The 16,882-nt window shown below is 58.1% G+C and overlaps 1 protein-coding gene across 1 annotated transcript in view; it reads right to left on the bottom strand.

Moving 5' to 3' along the window:
• Positions 1 to 5,113: 5,113 nt before the first annotated feature.
• Positions 5,114 to 16,882, bottom strand: part of CACNG2 (calcium voltage-gated channel auxiliary subunit gamma 2) — a 141,561-nt gene continuing 129,792 nt past the window's right edge. Inside the window, exons 3-4 of the mRNA XM_055141897.1 lie at positions 10,677 to 10,817; positions 5,114 to 9,284 (exon numbers count right to left, since the gene is read on the bottom strand). Of these exons, the coding sequence (XP_054997872.1) occupies positions 8,749 to 9,284; positions 10,677 to 10,817 (677 nt within the window). The 3' untranslated portion in view covers positions 5,114 to 8,748. The remainder of the gene's footprint in view (positions 9,285 to 10,676; positions 10,818 to 16,882) is intronic.

The raw sequence follows: 16,882 nt of genomic DNA on the forward strand, positions 1-16,882 counted from the left end.
TCAGGGGTCTCCGATGAACCATGGGGGCCAGAACCAGCGACCTGAGCCTGGAGTACTGAAGCCCCCATCCGCATACCAGAGGGACAGAGGCAGGAGGCCTGGGGGCTCGGGCACCCAACCGTGACCCTTGCCACATGGGCACGGAGAGTTGGAGGACCAGAGAGCGGTCTCCCCGAGGCCACTCCCCTCTTCTAATCCAAGCTGGCTTTCCTGGATTTTCGGGGAGCCACCTCAGGGTTGGCTGCTGCTGGCTGGCCAGAGGGGGGCCAGCCTGGGGCGGGGGCGAGGGGAAGCAGCTGTTTGAAGGCGCTGGAATTTGGGTGTGCAGGCTGGGATGGGGACCCCTGCGTGGGAGAGAACTTGCCCATGTGGAGGGAGGGAGAGGGGGGGCAGAGAAGGGGGACCGGGCTATGGGCCAAAATCCAGGGACAAGGGCCTAGGCGTGGAGTTTGGAGGAAACGGAGCGCTCTTTTATTGGGGGGGGGGGGGCGGGTGGGAACATCCAGAGTTGTTCCTGGCAAGCCTGGCTCTGTGCTCAGGCGGGGGGGGGGGGCTATATTGGTGCTGGGTTTTGCTCCTTATCCTCACTGCTGCCAGGGCACACGTGCCCTCTGCTTTACTTTTTTTTTTTTTTCCTTTTTGGGTCACACCTGGCGATGCTCAGGGATTACTGCTGTCTCTGCACTCAGGAATCACTCCTGGTGGTGCTAAGGGCGACCCTATGGGAAGCTGGGGATTGAACCCGGGTCGCTACGTGCAAAGCAAACTCTACCCACTGTACTACCATTCCGGCCCCTACTCTGCTTTTTTTTTTTTTTTTTTTTTTTTGCTTTTTTGAGTCACACCTGCGATGCATAGGGGTTACTCCTGGCTCATGCACTCAGGAATTCAGGAATTACTCCTGGCGGTGCTGGGGGGACCCTATGGGATGCTGTCAATTGAACCCAGGTTGGCTGCGTGCAAGGCAAACACCCTACCCGCTGTGCTATCGCTCTGGCCCCCCCTGCATTGCTTCTTACACCTCCATTAACTCTGGTTTTGGCATTTGGTTTGGTTTGGGGGCCACACCTGGTGATGCTCGAGGGTTACTCCTGGCTCTGCACTCAGGAATTCATCCTGGTGGCCTGGAGTGATAGCACAGCGGTAGGGCATTTGCCTTGCACGCGGCCGACCCGTGTTCAATTCCTCTGCCCCTCTCAGGAAGCCCGGCAAGCTACCGAGAGTATCCCTCCCACACGGCAGAGCCTGGCAAGCTACCCGTGGCGTATTCGATATGCCAGAAACAGTAACAATAAGTCTCACGGGCTGGAGTGATAGCACAGCGGGTAGGGCATTTGCCTTGCATGCGGCCGACCCGGGTTCAATTCCCAGCATCCCATATGGTCCCCTGAGCACCGCCAGGGGTAATTCCTGAGTGCAGAGCCAGGAATAACCCTTGTGCATTGCCGGGTGTGACCCAAAAAGCAAAAAAACCCAAAAAACAATAACTCTCACAATGAGAGACGTTACCGGTGCCCGCTTGAGCAAATCAATGGGCGATGGGATGACAGTGACAGTGACAGGTGCTCTGGGGATGCCGGGGCTCGAATCCAACTTGGCTGCATGCAAGGCAACTGTTCTTCCCACTGTACTGTCCCTCTGGCCCCAACCTCCCTGGATTTTGAAGAGTCACTCAGGTGGTCCTGGAGAAACATGCGGTGTTGGGGATCGAACCCAGGGCTCCTGCGTGCAAAGGCTGAGCTCCAGCTCTTGGAGCCATTTTCCCAGGCTCTCCCTCAATAGGAGTGGTTTTTTGGCTTTTTTTTTGGGGGGTGGCATACCCAGCAGCGCTCTGGACTTACTCCTGAATCTGCACTTGGGGATCACTGGACCACTCCCAGAGGGCCTTGGGGGCCACAGAGGGTGCTGAGGATCTGACCCAGCTGGCTGTGTGAAAGTGAGCACCTTACCTGCTGCACTATTGCGCTGACCACAATATCTGAGGTCTTTTTCTTTCCTTTTCTTTTTCTTTTTTTTTATTTTAAATTTTTTTTGCTTTTTGGGTCACACCCGGCGATGCACAGGGGTTACTCCTGGCTCATGCACTCAGGAATTACTCCTGGCGGTGCTCAGGGGACCCTATGGGATGCTGGGAATTGAACCCGGGTAGGCCGCGTGCAAGGCAAATGCCCTCCCCGCTGTGCTATTGCTCCAGCCCCTCCTTTTCTTTTTAATGAAAAGCACTCGTTTAAAATTTAAAGTACTGGGGGCTGGAGCGATAGCACAGCGGGGAGGGTGTTTGCCTTCCACGCGGCTGACCCAGGTTCAATTCCCAGCATCCCATAGGGTCCTCTGAGCACCGCCAGGAGTCATTCCTGAGTGCAGAGCCAGGAGGAACCCCTGTGCAACGCCGGGTGTGACCCAAAAAGCAAACAAAACAAAACAAAACAAAACAAAAATTTAAAGTACTTAAAGTACTTGGGGTTGGAGCGATAGCACAGCGGGGAGGGTGTTTGCCTTACATGTGGCCGACCTGGGTTCGATTCCCAGCATCCCATAGGGTCCCCTGAGCACTCTGAGTGCGGAGCCAGGAGTAACCCCTGTGCATCGCCGGGTGTGACCCAAAAAGCAATCAATCAATCAATCAATCAATCACTGTCACTTTATCACTATCATCCCCCATTGCTCATCGATTTGCTCAAGCGGGCACCAGTAACTATTCATTGAGAGATTTATTGTTACTGTTTTTGGCATATCCAATATGCCACGATGAGCTTGCCAGGCTCTGCCGTGCGGGCGTGATACTCTCGGTAGCTTGCCGGGCTCTCCGAGAGGGGCGGAGGAATCGAACCTGGGTCGTCCGCGTGAAAGGTGAATGCCCTACCACTAGGCTATCGCTCCAGCCCAAATAAATAAGTAAGTAAGTAAGTAAGTAAGTAAGTAAGTAAGTAAGTAAATAAATAAATAAATAAATAAATAAATAAAAGTACTTAAGCCCTCTATCAAAGGGCACATCCTTGAGGCAGTTTGGGCCAAGCAGGGCCGGGCATGGGTGGGCAATCTTGTTAGCTCTCTCTCCAAAGATGGGCTGTACTCCGGTGTTGGGGGGTCAAAGTGGGAAGTCCCACCCGTCCGTGCCCACGCAGAGCACATGCACCAGCACTTCTCTCCCCGTGTGACAGCGGGCGGAGGTGGGGGCTTGGGCTAGGGATGAGGACCGGGTGAGGCGGGGGGGGGGGGGTGAGAGGCTCCCTGGGATGGGAGGTGCCCTTTGGAAGAAATGGAAGAAAATTGCTGGAGAAATAGTACAGTGGGGAGGGCGTTTGCCTTGCACACGGCTAACCAGGGTTGGGTCCCCAGCATCCCATACGGTCCCCCGAGCTCTGCCCAGGAGTGATCCCTGAGCACCACTGAGTACGACTCAAAAAAAAAAAGGTGGGGAAGAAAGGAAGCAGGACATGTCAGGGTGTCCATGCAAGCTGACGACTCGGGTTTGGAGAAAGGACAGTGGGGAGGACACTTGCCTTGCACGCGGCTGACTCAAGGTTCCACCCCTGGCACTTCATATGGTCCCCTGAGCATCACCAGGAGTGACCCCTGAGCATCGCCAGATGTGACCCAAAAAGCTAAAAAAACATAAAAACAAACAAACAAACAAACAAACAAAAAACAGGGGCTGGAGTGATAGCACAGCGGGTAGGGTGTTTGCCTTGCACGTGGCCGACCCGGGTTCGATTCCCAGCATCCCATATGGTCCCCTGAGCACCACCAGGGGTGATTCCTGAGTGCAGAGCCAGGAGTGACCCCTGTGCATCGCCAGCTGTGACCCAAAAAGCAAATAAATAAATAAATACATAAAAAAAAAAGAAAAAGAAAAAAGAAGGGGAAGAAAAAACAGATCAGAGCCCCCTAGTCACCCCCTCTGCCCCACCTGGTGGGAGCTGCAGAGAGGGTGCCCTGCCCGTGCGTGACCTTGGCCCTCCTCTTCCCAGAACGCTGAGGTCCCAGTGTCCATCTGTGGGGCTCCTAGAGGGGGTTTTGTTATTTTTACAGACACAGCTTCTCCCTTCTCTGAGGTTAGAGGGCTCAGGGCCCCTGGCAGACCTTTCCTGTTTTTCTCTCCGTCGTGGCCTCTCTCCAAAGGACAAGGCTGTGTGTGTGCGTGCGCGCGCGCATGTGTGTGTGTGTGTGTGTGTGTGTGTGTGTGTGTGTGTGTGTGTGTGTGTGTGTGTGTGTTGGTGGGGGAGACTGGGAGAGCAGGGTGGGAGAGTTCTCTGTGTTCCATGAGGGCTGTGAACTTTCCGGGAAGATGAATACCTTGCAAATCTTGCATCTCCAGGGATGTGGAGAGAAGCATTTATTTGCGCTATTAAACACTTTTTTTTTTTTGGTTTTGGGGCCACACCTGGTGGTGCTCAGGGATCACTCCTGGGAGTGCTTGGGGAGCCACGTGCAAATAATGTGCCTTTCCCCTGGACTTCCTTCCTGGCCCCTAAAAATGATTTCCTTATTATTTATGTATGGGGAGGGGGTCCCGGGTGATGTTCAGGGGATGCAGAGGGTGGGGTAGGGCCCTCCTGGTGATTCTTGGCTAACCATCCTGGAGAGAGGCAAAAGATGAGGTGCTGGTCAGGGCCTAGGACCACTCTGACAGCGCTTTGCAGGGAGGCGGGGGGGGGGGGGGGGCATCAGAGCTACAGCTGGCGGTGCTGGAGGCGGAGCTGAGCTATGTGGGCGGGGATCGAACCCGGGTCAGCCCAGGCAAGTCCTGTACCCTAATCTCTGTCCTCTCTGCCTGGCCCCTATGACTGAGAACATGGGCTCATGGGGGCCACTGTCGTTAAAGACCCCGGGGGGGGGCGTGTTAGCTCCACGGCGTGGGGGCCGGGGGAGCAGGGGCACTGTGGAATGTTCCAGGACTCCAGTGCATGGATCCGCAGCTGCAGGCATGCAGGGGTCCCTCCGAGAGGCTTACCTGGGCGGGGGGAGGGGGGGCCTCTGCTTCTGGCCCCCCTGCCTCTCATGCTCCGCCTTGGAGGATCATGGGCTCTGCCGTGCTTTCACAGGGATGTGGTACGGGGGGGGGCGGGTACCACACCGACACCCCCCCCAGGAACTGAGAACCACACGAGGACCAAGCTATAAAAAAAAATCTTTATTTCATGTACCAGGATTTTTTGTCTTTTTCTTTCTTTTTTTTTTTTTTTTTTTTTTGTTTTCGGCTTTTGAAAAATTGTTTTCTGTTAACAGTCTGAAAACAAAAAACAAAACAAACCCCCAAAATAAATAAATAAATAAATAAGGACCCACCAAGAAAAGGAAACGGGGATTGGTAGGAGCTGGATATGAGCAATCGCCCTCCTTTCTTCAGGCCCCCGAGCCCTGGGCTAGCTCCTCCCAGCCCCCCAAGGCAGAGACCCCAGGCCTCAGAGCTGGACGGAAGCGGGGACACCTTCCCCGTCACGGGCAGGACTCGGAGGCTTGGAGCCATTTGTCCTCTTTGGATGAGAGACGGATGCTTTATGGTTTTTTTTGTTTTTTGGGGGAGGGAGGGTGGTCCCTTTTCAGCCAGCCTTTGACCTGGTGGGCAGTGGGCCCGTGGGAAGGTGGGTGGTCCCTGCTCAGACAGGATGTGGGGGTGCCCTCACTCCCGGCTGGCTCCCAGGGCCTGACCCTAACCCTCACGTGCCCTCCTAGAGTGGACACACAGCCCGAGTGGCGGCCTCCGGCCCTGGGAGTGGGCTTGCTTTTCCCAGACCCCCAGCAGCGGGAAGGGCAGCGGTGGGGGGGGAGTGCTCAGCTCCTGGGGTCTTTGCTGACCACTTGCCCCAACTCATCGGGAAGTTGCTCCACTAGGAAACGCCAAGGCCTTAAGAGGGGCTGCAGGGGGGCGGGGCGGGGGGCGGCAGAGACCCTCACCTTCAGCAGGGGGCTTGCGAGCCCAGCGGAAATCCAGCTGTAAATCAAGTGGGCTTTCCGGTCTGCGTGAACTGCGCCTTGCCCTCCCCCACGCCCGTTTCCCGGGGGAGACCAGAGAAGCGACAGGTCGAAGCGTCCCCTTAGGGCTCGGACCTCATCCTGGGCCTCGCACCACGCGGCTCAAACGCTCTCCTCCACCTTGATTGGCCGGGGGAACCTCGGAGCATGCACGCCCCGAGCGGTGTCGGGGAGCCTGGCGTCCGGGCACCTCTCGTGAGTGAGGACCCTCCTGCACCCCCCCACGACGGGAATGGCGTGAGAGAAAGGGAGACGAGACGTGCAGAGTGGCTTTGGGGACCTCGGGCGCCTTCTCCTCTGGCAAACGCGTTTGCTCACGTGTGTGTGTTTTTGCTTTGACGTTGCATGTGAGGGAAGGGTGTTGGGAGCACAGTGAGGAGGTATATGGTGTGTGTGTGTGTGTGTGTGTGTATACACACGCGTGCGCGCGCATGCGTGCGTGCGTGCATATGTGCGTGTGTGTGCATGTGTGTGCGTGTGTGTGTGTGTGTGTGTGTGTCTGGGTGGGGGGGGACTGGTGTTTCGGGAATGTTCTCGATGTCTGGGGCTGGATGGTCACCTCCGGGCTTCGTCCTCCAGTCACAGGGCACGTCTGAAGAGTCTTGGACACCAGCGTCTGAAGGGGCCTTGGAGCTGTCCGGGTCCATCCAACATGCTAACACGGCAGCGGAGCATTGGGGACCCCAAGAGGCCACACGAGCAAGGGACTCCAGGGTCTAGAGCGGGGTTCTAGGTGTGTGTGTGGGGGGGGGGGGGCTTAGTGCCTGCTAACTGGGCATGTGTGCACGAGGGCAGGGCCACACGAGCTCACTTGGGGCGGGAGCAACCAGGGGGCCGCTATGGAGCTTTGGTGGGCGATGGCTTTGGAGGTCGAGAGTCGGAGCTCTGCCTCGGGCTGTCCGGGGGGCCCTGCTGCCCCGAGCGCGTGTGTCCCTGTGCAAGATGGGCGGGCCGCAGTGCGTGTGCGTGTGTGGGTGTGTGTGGAGGAGTGGGGGTGCCGTCTCCCCCACCCTCTGCAGGGGGCGTCTCTGTCTTCCCCATCAGCACCGTCCGGTCCTTAAGGAAGGAACCTGGAGCCCAGAATGCCCGTCAGCGCCGCTGGGCTGCCCCTGTCTCTCCCTCCCTCTCCCCCTCCCGGGCCGGCACCCAGCTCTCACCTGGGGTTGGAATGGATCGGAATTGGAACTGAATTTCTTTTCCCTTTAGTTCCCTGCTAAATTGTATAAGTCCCCCACCCCAGCCCAGTTGTTTTGTTTTGTTTTGTTTGTTTGTTTGTTTTCACAGTTTAAAGCTGGAAAAGAAGGAAAAGAAAAATACTATCTGATTTTCTTGCAAGTAAATCCACTTATTATCTATTTACACGTATGTATAGTCAGTGGTTTTTTTATTAAAAAAAAATCACCACTTGTGTGTCCTTTTTTTTTCTTTTGTAAAAAGAAAAACCTTTTTGCAGTGACATGATTGGACTCGCTGGCTCCCGGAAGGGCAGCAGCGGGTTCCAAGGACCCCCTCCCTCCCGAGGACAACGAGTGTCCTGTGCGGGGAGCTGGGGGCCTATGGGCTGAGGGGTCCCCCGTCCCCGAGGGCCGCCAGGAGTCTGGAGGTCAGCGGTGAGGAGGGAGAGCTGCGTTATATGCCCCGGGGAGGGTGCGCATCTCCTGCAGGGAGAGCAGGAGCTTGGGGGAAGGGACCCCAAGAGGCTCCCACGGAGGGCTGGGGGCGGGGCTCCCCAGCCGCCGGTAACCACCCCCTCTCCTTCCCTTCCCTCAAGGGCTGGGAAGTCATCACAGTGGGTTAAGGACCATTAAGGACTGAGAGCCTGAGGGTCAGGCAAGCCCCCCAGGGCACCCCCCTCCTGCCACCTTTTGGGGTCAGGAGGGGCCGAATACTTGGGTCAGCTGGGGGCCTGGTCTTGCCCCCCCCAACCCCAGCAGTGCCGGGTGAGGCGGGCTCGCAAGCCCCCACCCCTGCCGTCTCCCCAGCCTGGGGCTGAGGCTCTGAGGAACCCGCAGTGACCTTGAGGCGCCCCTGGCCTCAGGCCCTTTAGTCTCCACCCCCCCAAACTCACCCGGGGAGGCAGAGCCAGCTTGGGGTTAAAGGGAACAGAAAAGTAACATTCCCGCTTAAAAAAATAATAAAAGTAACCCGAACCCTTGATAAATGCAAAGCGAATCCCCCCCTCCTTTCTGCACCTTCTCTCTTTTGCTTTAATGTTATCTCGGTTCCCTTTTGTTTATTTTTTTTTTCATTTAAATTGGTTTTTATTAAATGTTAAAATAATGGTACATGGGAAATCATGCATTTTCTTTTAGATTTATTGTCTATTTTTAAATTTTTTAAATCCTCTCTCGCTTTTGTGTGTGTGTGTGTTAAGTTTGTCCTTCGCTCCTTAGGGTTTTTATCACATTCCCTGTTGTTTTACTTCTTTGTTCCTCTTATGTGTTGTTGTTTTTTTTTTTTTTTTTGAATTTACTTATTATATTTTTCTCTTTTTTTGTTTTTTTTCTCCTCTTTTTTGTGTGGTTGTTTTTTCCTTTGTGTGTGTGTGTGGTTTTATTTTTGTTGTTGTTGTTGTTTCTCTGTTTGTCTTGTTGTTTTTTTGTTTTTGTTTTAGTTTTAGTTTTTTTTTTTTGCTTTTGGAAGGTTTTCCCCCCCCACCTCCGGGCGGGCGGGCGGGCGGGGTTCCTCCCGGGCGGCCCGCCCCACCCCGCCCCCATGCGGGCCACGCCTCCCCGCCGTCTCCGCCCCTCTGGGGGCGTGGCGTGGCGGGGCCTAGACGGGGGTGGTCCTGCGGTTGGCGGTGTTGGAGTGCAGAGAGTCTTTGTTCTCCTTCTGGATACAGTTGTGGACTTGGAGGAAGCTGTTGTCTCTGTCCGAGTTGTAGGTGGCGGTGGGCGTGGTGGCGGCCTTCAGGGGGTCCCTGCTGAGCGTGTACATGGAGATCTCGGTGGACGGCAGGGTGTTGAAGCCCTTGATGCCCACCGGGGAGGCGTCCCTGGAGTGTGAGGGCTCGGTGGAGCGCGAGCTGGAGCGGCTGCGGCGCTGGTAGCGGTAGCGGTAGCTGGGGATGCGGGTGATGGCCGAGGCCTGGAGGTAGTCCGTGGCGCGGGCCGTGGCCCGCAGCTGTTTGTGCCGGTCGATGAACATGTGCACGGCCAGCACCCCGACCATCTCGGCGATGATGAAGGACAGGGCCCCGAAGTAGAAGGACCAGCCGTACGAGTAGCTGTTCTTCTTGGAGTCGCTCTTGGAGGGGTCCCCGGCATTGGCAGATATGTACACTATGATGCCAATGATGTTGCTCAGACCTGCGGGCATGGGGGCGGGGGTGCGGGGCAGGAGAGAGGGAGAGGGTGGTGGGTGGGGGCGGCACAGGACAGAGGGGTGATCCCCCCACGCTGACCCCCTTCATGCTCCACCCTCCCTTTAGCAGCAGGAGCCCGGTACTCTCCAACAGCCTTGAGCGACAGGGTTAACAGACGTGGCGCTTTGTTTCCGGGAGGGGTGTTGGGTTACGCCCTGAGAGGGATCACTCCTGTGGCAGTGCTCGCGGGACCCGATGCTAGGGATCAAGCCGTCCCAGTCACATGCAGGGCAAATGTCTCAATTCTGGGACTATTTCTCAGGCCCTCAGCAATATAGAGATTGGGACAGTAATATAGGGAGGGACACACCCATCAGTGCTCGGGTCTTACTCCTGGCTCTGTGCTCACAGATGCTTCTTGGCGGGGCTTAGGGGGTGCAGGGAATCCAAACAGTGTTGGCCATGTGCAAGGCAAGGGCCTTCCCTGCCGTACTGTTTCCCCGAACCTGCCGCTCCAATAACAGATATCGCCAATGGAGCGGGTCCCCTCCGCCTTCATTGCTGAGTGATTTTTAAGGGATTGGGGATACTGTTATAGAGGAGCTAGAACAGAGAGGCAAAGTAACTGTCTCAGGGCTGCACAGGGAGTCAGGGGCTTTAGACTGGCTCCTCGAACCATCTTTGGTGAGATGACCTTGGCCTGGATCTCCAGTGGGGAAGCCTTACTCCTGGGGACTCCATATTTTTGCTCTTTTGGTGGCCACACCTGGTGATGCTCCGGGCTGACTCCTGGTTGTGTGCTCAGTCAGGGGTCTTTCCTGGTGGTGCTCGGGGACCATGTGGGGTGGTGGGGATTGAACCTTGTGAGTTGCCTTCCCTACTGCACTATCCTTCCGGGCCCTTGGGGGAACGTTAAAGGGGTCCGTGCTGCAGCCCTCTTGCTTTCCTGGTCATGGAAGCAATTGGGACTCACACACAGTGATTTGGGGAGCCCCCGGGGGTTGTCTGCCTGGTGCCATTGGGGGGGAGGCCAGGGAGGGGGAGGCCAGGAGAGGCCCAGTGCCCAGAGGGGGATGCACTATTGGGGGGGGCCTTTCTCTGAGAGGTGGGAGGGAGAGGGATGACCGGGAAAGCGACGGGTGCTTTGGTGCCCTTGGTACCCTCATATTCCCTCTCTGCCTGCGTCGCCCTCTGGGGCGAGAACTGTGGGGGTCTCAAGGATTGTGGGGGTCTCGAGGACTGTGGGGGTCTCGAGGACTGTGGGGGTCTCGAGGACTGTGGGGGTCTCGTTCCCTCTTCTTCCCCTGCCACATCCTCCCAGTCCCTGAGTGCCATCCCCTCTCCCCCCTCCCCCCCCGCCCACCGCGCCCTGCCCCCCCCCCAGCTGTGCTGTTACCTGCAGACACGAAGAAGATGCCGGCGCTCAGGATGATGTTGTGTCGCGTCTTGTAGAACTCGCTGGCTGCGATGCAGAGCCCGCCCATGAAGAGCAGGATCACGCTCAGGATGGGGAAGATGCTCGAGGCCCTCACGGCCCCTGCAGAGAACACGAGGGCGGGGGGGGGGGGGGTGAGAAGGAGGCAGGCGTGAGCGGGAGGCGAGAGAGAGAGCAGGGAGCAGCCCCCTGGCCGGCCGCTGGGCTGGAGGGGAGGTGGGTTTGCCCCGCAGGGAGGGCTTCCCTCTGCCCCACTCTGTGGGATGTCACGCCTCCCCGCTCCGGTCTCATACCTCCAGGTCCCCCAGGTTCCCTGTGATGCGTCACTCACTGCCTGCTGGCGTTGGGCTGACTGAGCGTTCTCATCCCCAAGACTTTCCCACTCTTGTTTTACTCAGCCGACTTCTAGGCATCCCTCAAAACCCAAACTCAAAGCTGCTTCCTCTGGGGAGCCTTCCCTGATTTCCTGAGGCAAGAGGCTCTCCCTCCGCCACATCTTGGGGGGAGTTGTGGAGGTGCGCGGGGAAGCAGAGTTTGGGAGCCACCACCTGGCCTTTATACACGGCATACGTTTGGGGAACATCATCTTTGTGCCTCGGTTTCCCTCTTCTGAAAACTGAAGGGGATACTGAGTGTCTGCGTTCCAGGGTTGCTGTGAGGATTCAAAGGCGATCAGGCACTTAGCTGTCTCTGAGGGCATTGTGGCAAATACACATCTCACCTTGATTGCTGGATAAACAACAGCCATGAGGTAAATGTATTTTTTCTTTTTGTTTTCTTTTGGGGCCACACCCGGCGGGGCTCAGGGCTTACTCCCGGCTCTGCACTCAGGTATCACTCCTGGTGGTGCTTGGGGGACCATATGGGATGCCAGGGAATGAACCTGGGTCAATCGAACCTGGGTTGACCACGTTCAGGGCAAGTGCTCTGCCCACTGCACTATCTCTCTGGCCCCCGAAGTAAACATTTGTTTATATATGATTGTTTATATATGCCTCCACCCCAAGGCAAGGGAACCCCTGAAGGCCAGGATTCTTGTTTTATTTCCTTTTTTTTTTTTGTTTATTCTCTTGGTTCTACCACCTACTTGAGTATCAAAGACACCGCACCCCCTCTTCCCACCACCCCCCCATGTTCCCTCAGTACCAGTTTTCAAAGCGACTCAATGTGAGGTCCAGAGAGAGGAGGAAGAGGACCGACTGGCAAGAAGAGAAAGTGCAAAACAGAACGCCCTCCAGGAGGAGGCTAGAAAGAGGAAGACAAAAGGCGGAAGAAAAGAATAGCTCCAGGGGAAGGGACAGAGTTGAGAGAGGGCAGGTCTTGCTTGGCTGCTGGAGCCGGGGAAGAATATGCCACAAGGGGCTGGAACCTTAGCACAGCGGGGAGGGCGTTTGCCTTGCACGCGGCCGACCCAGGTTCGATTCCCAGCATCCCATAGGGTCCCTTGAGCACCGCCAGAGTAATTCCTGAGTGAGAGCCAGGAGTAACGCCTGGGCATTGCTGCGTGTGACACAACAACAACAACAACAACAACAAAGAATGTGCCACAGAATATGACAGGGCAGCCCAGCTGTGTCCCAACCACACTCAGCTTTGCACAAGAGCTGGTGGGCCTGGGCTGGAGTTTGGCTGCGAGCCGCGCTGGCCCCCCGCTGCAAGGGTGTCCATAGGGGCATGCTGTCTTGCCTTAGGAAACGCAGAAGCCTGGCAGTGCAGGCTGAGTGCCCTCCCCTCAGCCAGCTTCTGGGTGGACTCTGGTGCCCAAGGCCTGGACAGGCTGGTCCGTGTCCGCTAGTTCTCTGTGCTCGTGAAGGAAGGAGAGACCAGGGCTGGGGAGAGGGCAAGGCTCAGGCGCTTGCCTTGGGGTGGGGCTCATCAGCCCAGTTTGGTCCCTGGCACCAGAGGGTCCCCTGGTCACGCCTGGGAGCAGCCCAAAGCCTCTGCCTCCTCTCGGCCCTGGTGGTCCCTGGCACTGAGTGACGTCATATCCTTGAGCCCCCACCCGGGACTGCTCACTGAGGTGGCTGAGAATCACGGCGGGACTCCCGGGTTTTCTCAGCACGGCTGGGGAGGCCTCCCCACATCCCTCCCCCTTCCCCCCCGCCAAAGAAAAGGGACAAACATACTATTTCCAACCAGGACCGTGCTGCGAAAGGAAACTACCTACACCGCAAGTGGAGGCGTGTGCTAAGAGCAGGCCGGTAAGCGCCGCTTGCACGTTGATGCTTTTGTTTGTGGGGCTGTAGCGGCAGCACAACGGGGAGGGCGTTTGCCTTGCACATGACCGACCTGAGTTCGATTCCCAGCATCCTATAGGGTGCCCTGAACAACACCAGGAGTAATTCCTGAGTTGCAGAGCCAGGAGTGACCCCTGTGCATCGCCGGGTGTGACCCCAAAACAAAAAACAAAAACAACAACAACAACAACAACAAAAAACAAAACCAAAAGCAAAAAAACCCAAAAAAACAATGAAACAAACAACAAGATAAACTACCTCTTTCGTTTGTTACTGGGCCACCCCCAGGGGTCCTTAGGGGTTACTCCCAGCTCTGCACTCAGGAGTTACTCCTGGTGATGCTTGGGGGACCATCGGGGAGGCTGGGAAATTGAACCTTCATTGGCCACTTGCAAGGCTAACACCCTCCCCGCTGTACTATCGCTCCGGCCCCAAATACATTTGCTCTTAGCTTCTTATTTATTTATTTAGGGTCACACCCGGCGATGGGATGCTGGGCCATATGGGATGCTGGGATTTGAACCCGGGTCGGCCGCGTGCAAGGCAAACGCCCTACCCGCTGTGCTATCTCTCCAGCCCCTTCACTTCTTATAGTCCCGTGAAGCAAGGAAATAAGTGTTCGAATCGCCCTCACAGGAGGCTAAATCCATAAGGCCGTTTGTCTAGAGCAATGCCCTGCCCAGCAAGCAAACGGAAGATGCTGAGTTTATGGAATCCAGACCCTCCTCCCTCCCTCTACTCGCCCCTCCCGGCTTGCAGGCTCCGAGTGTTTAACTTGTGTTCTGTGTCTCCTTTAGAGCCAGCAGACAGACGCAAAGCTCTAAAGAGATCCGGGCAGGCTTCCTGGAGGAGTGGTGCTGGCTCTGGCAGCTGAGAGGCAATGGGGAGTTTTGGGGTGGGGGGAAGAACTGGGCCCAGAGTTGAGCTTGTAAGAGCAGAGCTGGAAGGGCCACCGCGCGCTCCGGGGGAGAAGGTGGAGGGAGAAGGGGTTGCAGGAGCTACAGGGAGCCCCTGAGCAGGTAGGGGGAGAGGTGGTGGGGCTAGGGTGAGAGGGGCTGGCTGACGGGTGGTGGCTGGGGAGGGTGGCTTTGGCGGTAACTCCGGGTACTCCCCGGCTGGCTGCGTGTCGTGGGAGGGAGAGTGAGCTTTGTGGGCGCCACCTGAGTCGGGGTGCTGGGAGGAGAAGCAGGCGGGGTGCAGGTGGGTGCAGCTGACTGCGGGGCGTGGGCACGGGAGAGAGAGATGGGGAGAGAGGGAGAGACAAAGAGAGAGATGGAGAGATAGGGAGAGAGGGAGAGACGGAGAGAGATGGGGAGAGAGGGAGAGACGAAGAGAGAGATGGAGAGAGAGGGAGAGATGAAGAGAGAGACGGAGAGATGGAGAGAGAGATAGGGAGAGAGGGAGAGACGGAGATGGGGAGAGAGGGAGAGATGAAGAGAGAGACGGAGAGATGGAGAGAGATAGGGAGAGAGGGAGAGACGGAGATGGGGAGAGAGGGAGAGACGAAGAGAGAGATGGAGAGATAGGGAGAGAGGGAGAGACGGAGATGGGGAGAGAGGGAGAGATGAAGAGAGAGACAGAGAGATGGAGAGAGAGATAGGGAGAGAGGGAGAGATGGAGAGAGAGAGAGGGAGACCCAGAGCGGGGTTGGAGAGAAGATGGAGGAGGAGTGAGCAGCTACTCCGGAGACTGGGGCCCAGACGGGGCTGCTTGGAGCCCCCCTGCGCCCAGTGCGGGCTCCCCCCGGCTCTGTGGTGGGCCCCGCGGCCCCGCATGCTGAGACCCCGCGTGGACACACAGACAAACTGAGCCCCTGCAGAAAGCGCGCGCCTGGCGAGGGCTCCGCGAAGGAACTTCCGAAGCCGAGAGATCGAGCGTCCTTCGGGGACCGCCTGAGCACTGCAGGACGCGCCCCTCGGCCCCCGGGCGGGCCTGGCTCGCCGCGGCGGGGGGCGCCGGGGGCCGTGCGCGCGGCCGCCGACAGGTGGCGCTGCGCGCGGCCGCCGCCGCGCCCGGGCCGCTCACCTGCTGCTGTGGGCTCCAGCGCCGCCCGCGGGTGAGTCACCGGGTCACGTGGCCGCACCCACCTCCCAGTCAAAGGGCCACGGCTCGCACCTTGCCCAGCGCCGGGCACAGCCAGCCAGTTCAGCCCGGGGGCCGCTCAGCGTCCCTTGAAGAGGCTGGGGACAGGGCTAGGGGACAGTGCCGCTGGGGCCGGGGGCGTGAGCGGGGGCTGGGAGAAGTCATTCTCCCTAGTGCGGCCTCAGTTTCCCTTATCTGTAAAATGGGTGGGAAGTGCGGCTGGGAAGTGCCGCGGGGGGTATTCAAGCATGGCAAAAGGAGGGGACAACAGTCTTCCCTCTTGGGCTCCTCTGGGGTGACTTGGGAGCTGGAAGGTTTGTCTCCCTGCAACCTCAGAGTCCCCCCCAGGACCCCGGGAGTCACAGGCTCTGCCGTGTCAGGGCACTTGTCCCGGAGCACTGAGCAGAGGCTTCTCCCGGGGGCAGGCCAGAGCCCTGTGGTGACCAGTCTCAACTTCAAAGTGTCCCCACCTCTCCCTGGCCCACCCACTGCTGGAGAAGAAGTGCTCTTGGGGTCTGCGGAGGGCTTGGACCCAGCCCGTCCCGCCCCTGTCTGCGGCTGGAAGTGCCTGGCTCAGTGGGTCAGCCCACAGTGCTCCGGGCCAGCTGGGGGCCGGTTCTCTACGGGCTGCCTTGCTTTCCAGGACCTCCGGCTGCTCCCGGCCCGGCAGGGAAGAAGATTTGAGCCAGAGAGGGGTCGCCCTGGACCCCCAGTCTCTCTGCAGCCCGCCTCCAGCCAGGACGAGCTGCCTTGCCCACGCTCCTTCTGCTCCCCGCGGCGGCCGTCACAGGCTCCCGGGGCTGCAGACATGCCCAGTGTCGGCCACGCAAGAGCGTCTACCCCGCCCCCACTATCGCGGGCACGCGCGGGTCGGCTATTTTAGGCTTGGGGGATACACCCTGCAGCGCTCCGGGCTTGCTCCTGGCTCCGCACCCAGGTCTCATTCCTGGTGGTGCTCAGGGGACCGCATGGGGCACCGGGATCGAGCCCAGATTCGCCTGGTGCGGGACAAAGGCCCTCCAGGCTGGAGCACCTGCAGTTCTGACCTGGCCGGCGGCTCTCACCTCCTCTTCCTCTCCCTGCTCCTGCCCAGACCCCAACCAGCCCTCCAGTACCCCCCCTCACTTTCTCTCCACCCAGAACCCCCTGTAGCCTTCTCCGAGCTGAGCTCCCCTCCCTGCTGCCCCCAAGTTCCCGTCCCTGTGAGCCTTCCTGGCTGTTCCGGAGCCTGCTGGCTTCAGATATTGCACCGCTGTTCCCTCTGCTGGAATGCCCTTCCAGCCTCGCTGCGGGGTCCCATACACTCCCTCCCTTCCTGCGTGGTGAGGGAGAGCCAACCATTCATGGAGCACTGACACTGCACTCTCTCTCTCTCTCTCTCTCTCTCCCCCTCCCACATGGAACCTTTGTACCTCTCCCGGGTTAATACACAAGAACAGCGTTATGTTAACACACAACTCAGCCCACCTCAGTGCTGAGCTGCCAGGAACGGACCAGCTTAATCCCCTGCCCAAAGTGACCAGCCGGGAGGGAAACTGAGGCCCAAGCCGGGTAAAACTCAGAAGAGGGGGGAGGAGCAGCGTGGTTCGCTGGTTTCTTGTGGTTTGTTTGCTTTTGGGTCATAGCTGGGGGTGCTCAGGGCTTGCTCCAGGTTCTGAGCTCAAGAATCTCTCCTAGGGGCTGGAGCGGTAGCACAGCGGGGAGGGCATTTGCCTTGCACGCGACTGACCCGGGTTTGATTCCCAGCATCCCATATGGTCCCCTGAGCACCGCCAGGAGTAATTCCTGAGTGCAGAGCCAGGGATTAATCCCTGCGCATTGCAGGGTGTGACCCAAAAAGAAAAAAAA

This window comes from Sorex araneus, chromosome 6, assembly GCF_027595985.1.
Source record: "Sorex araneus isolate mSorAra2 chromosome 6, mSorAra2.pri, whole genome shotgun sequence".
Lineage (NCBI taxonomy): Eukaryota > Metazoa > Chordata > Mammalia > Eulipotyphla > Soricidae > Sorex > Sorex araneus.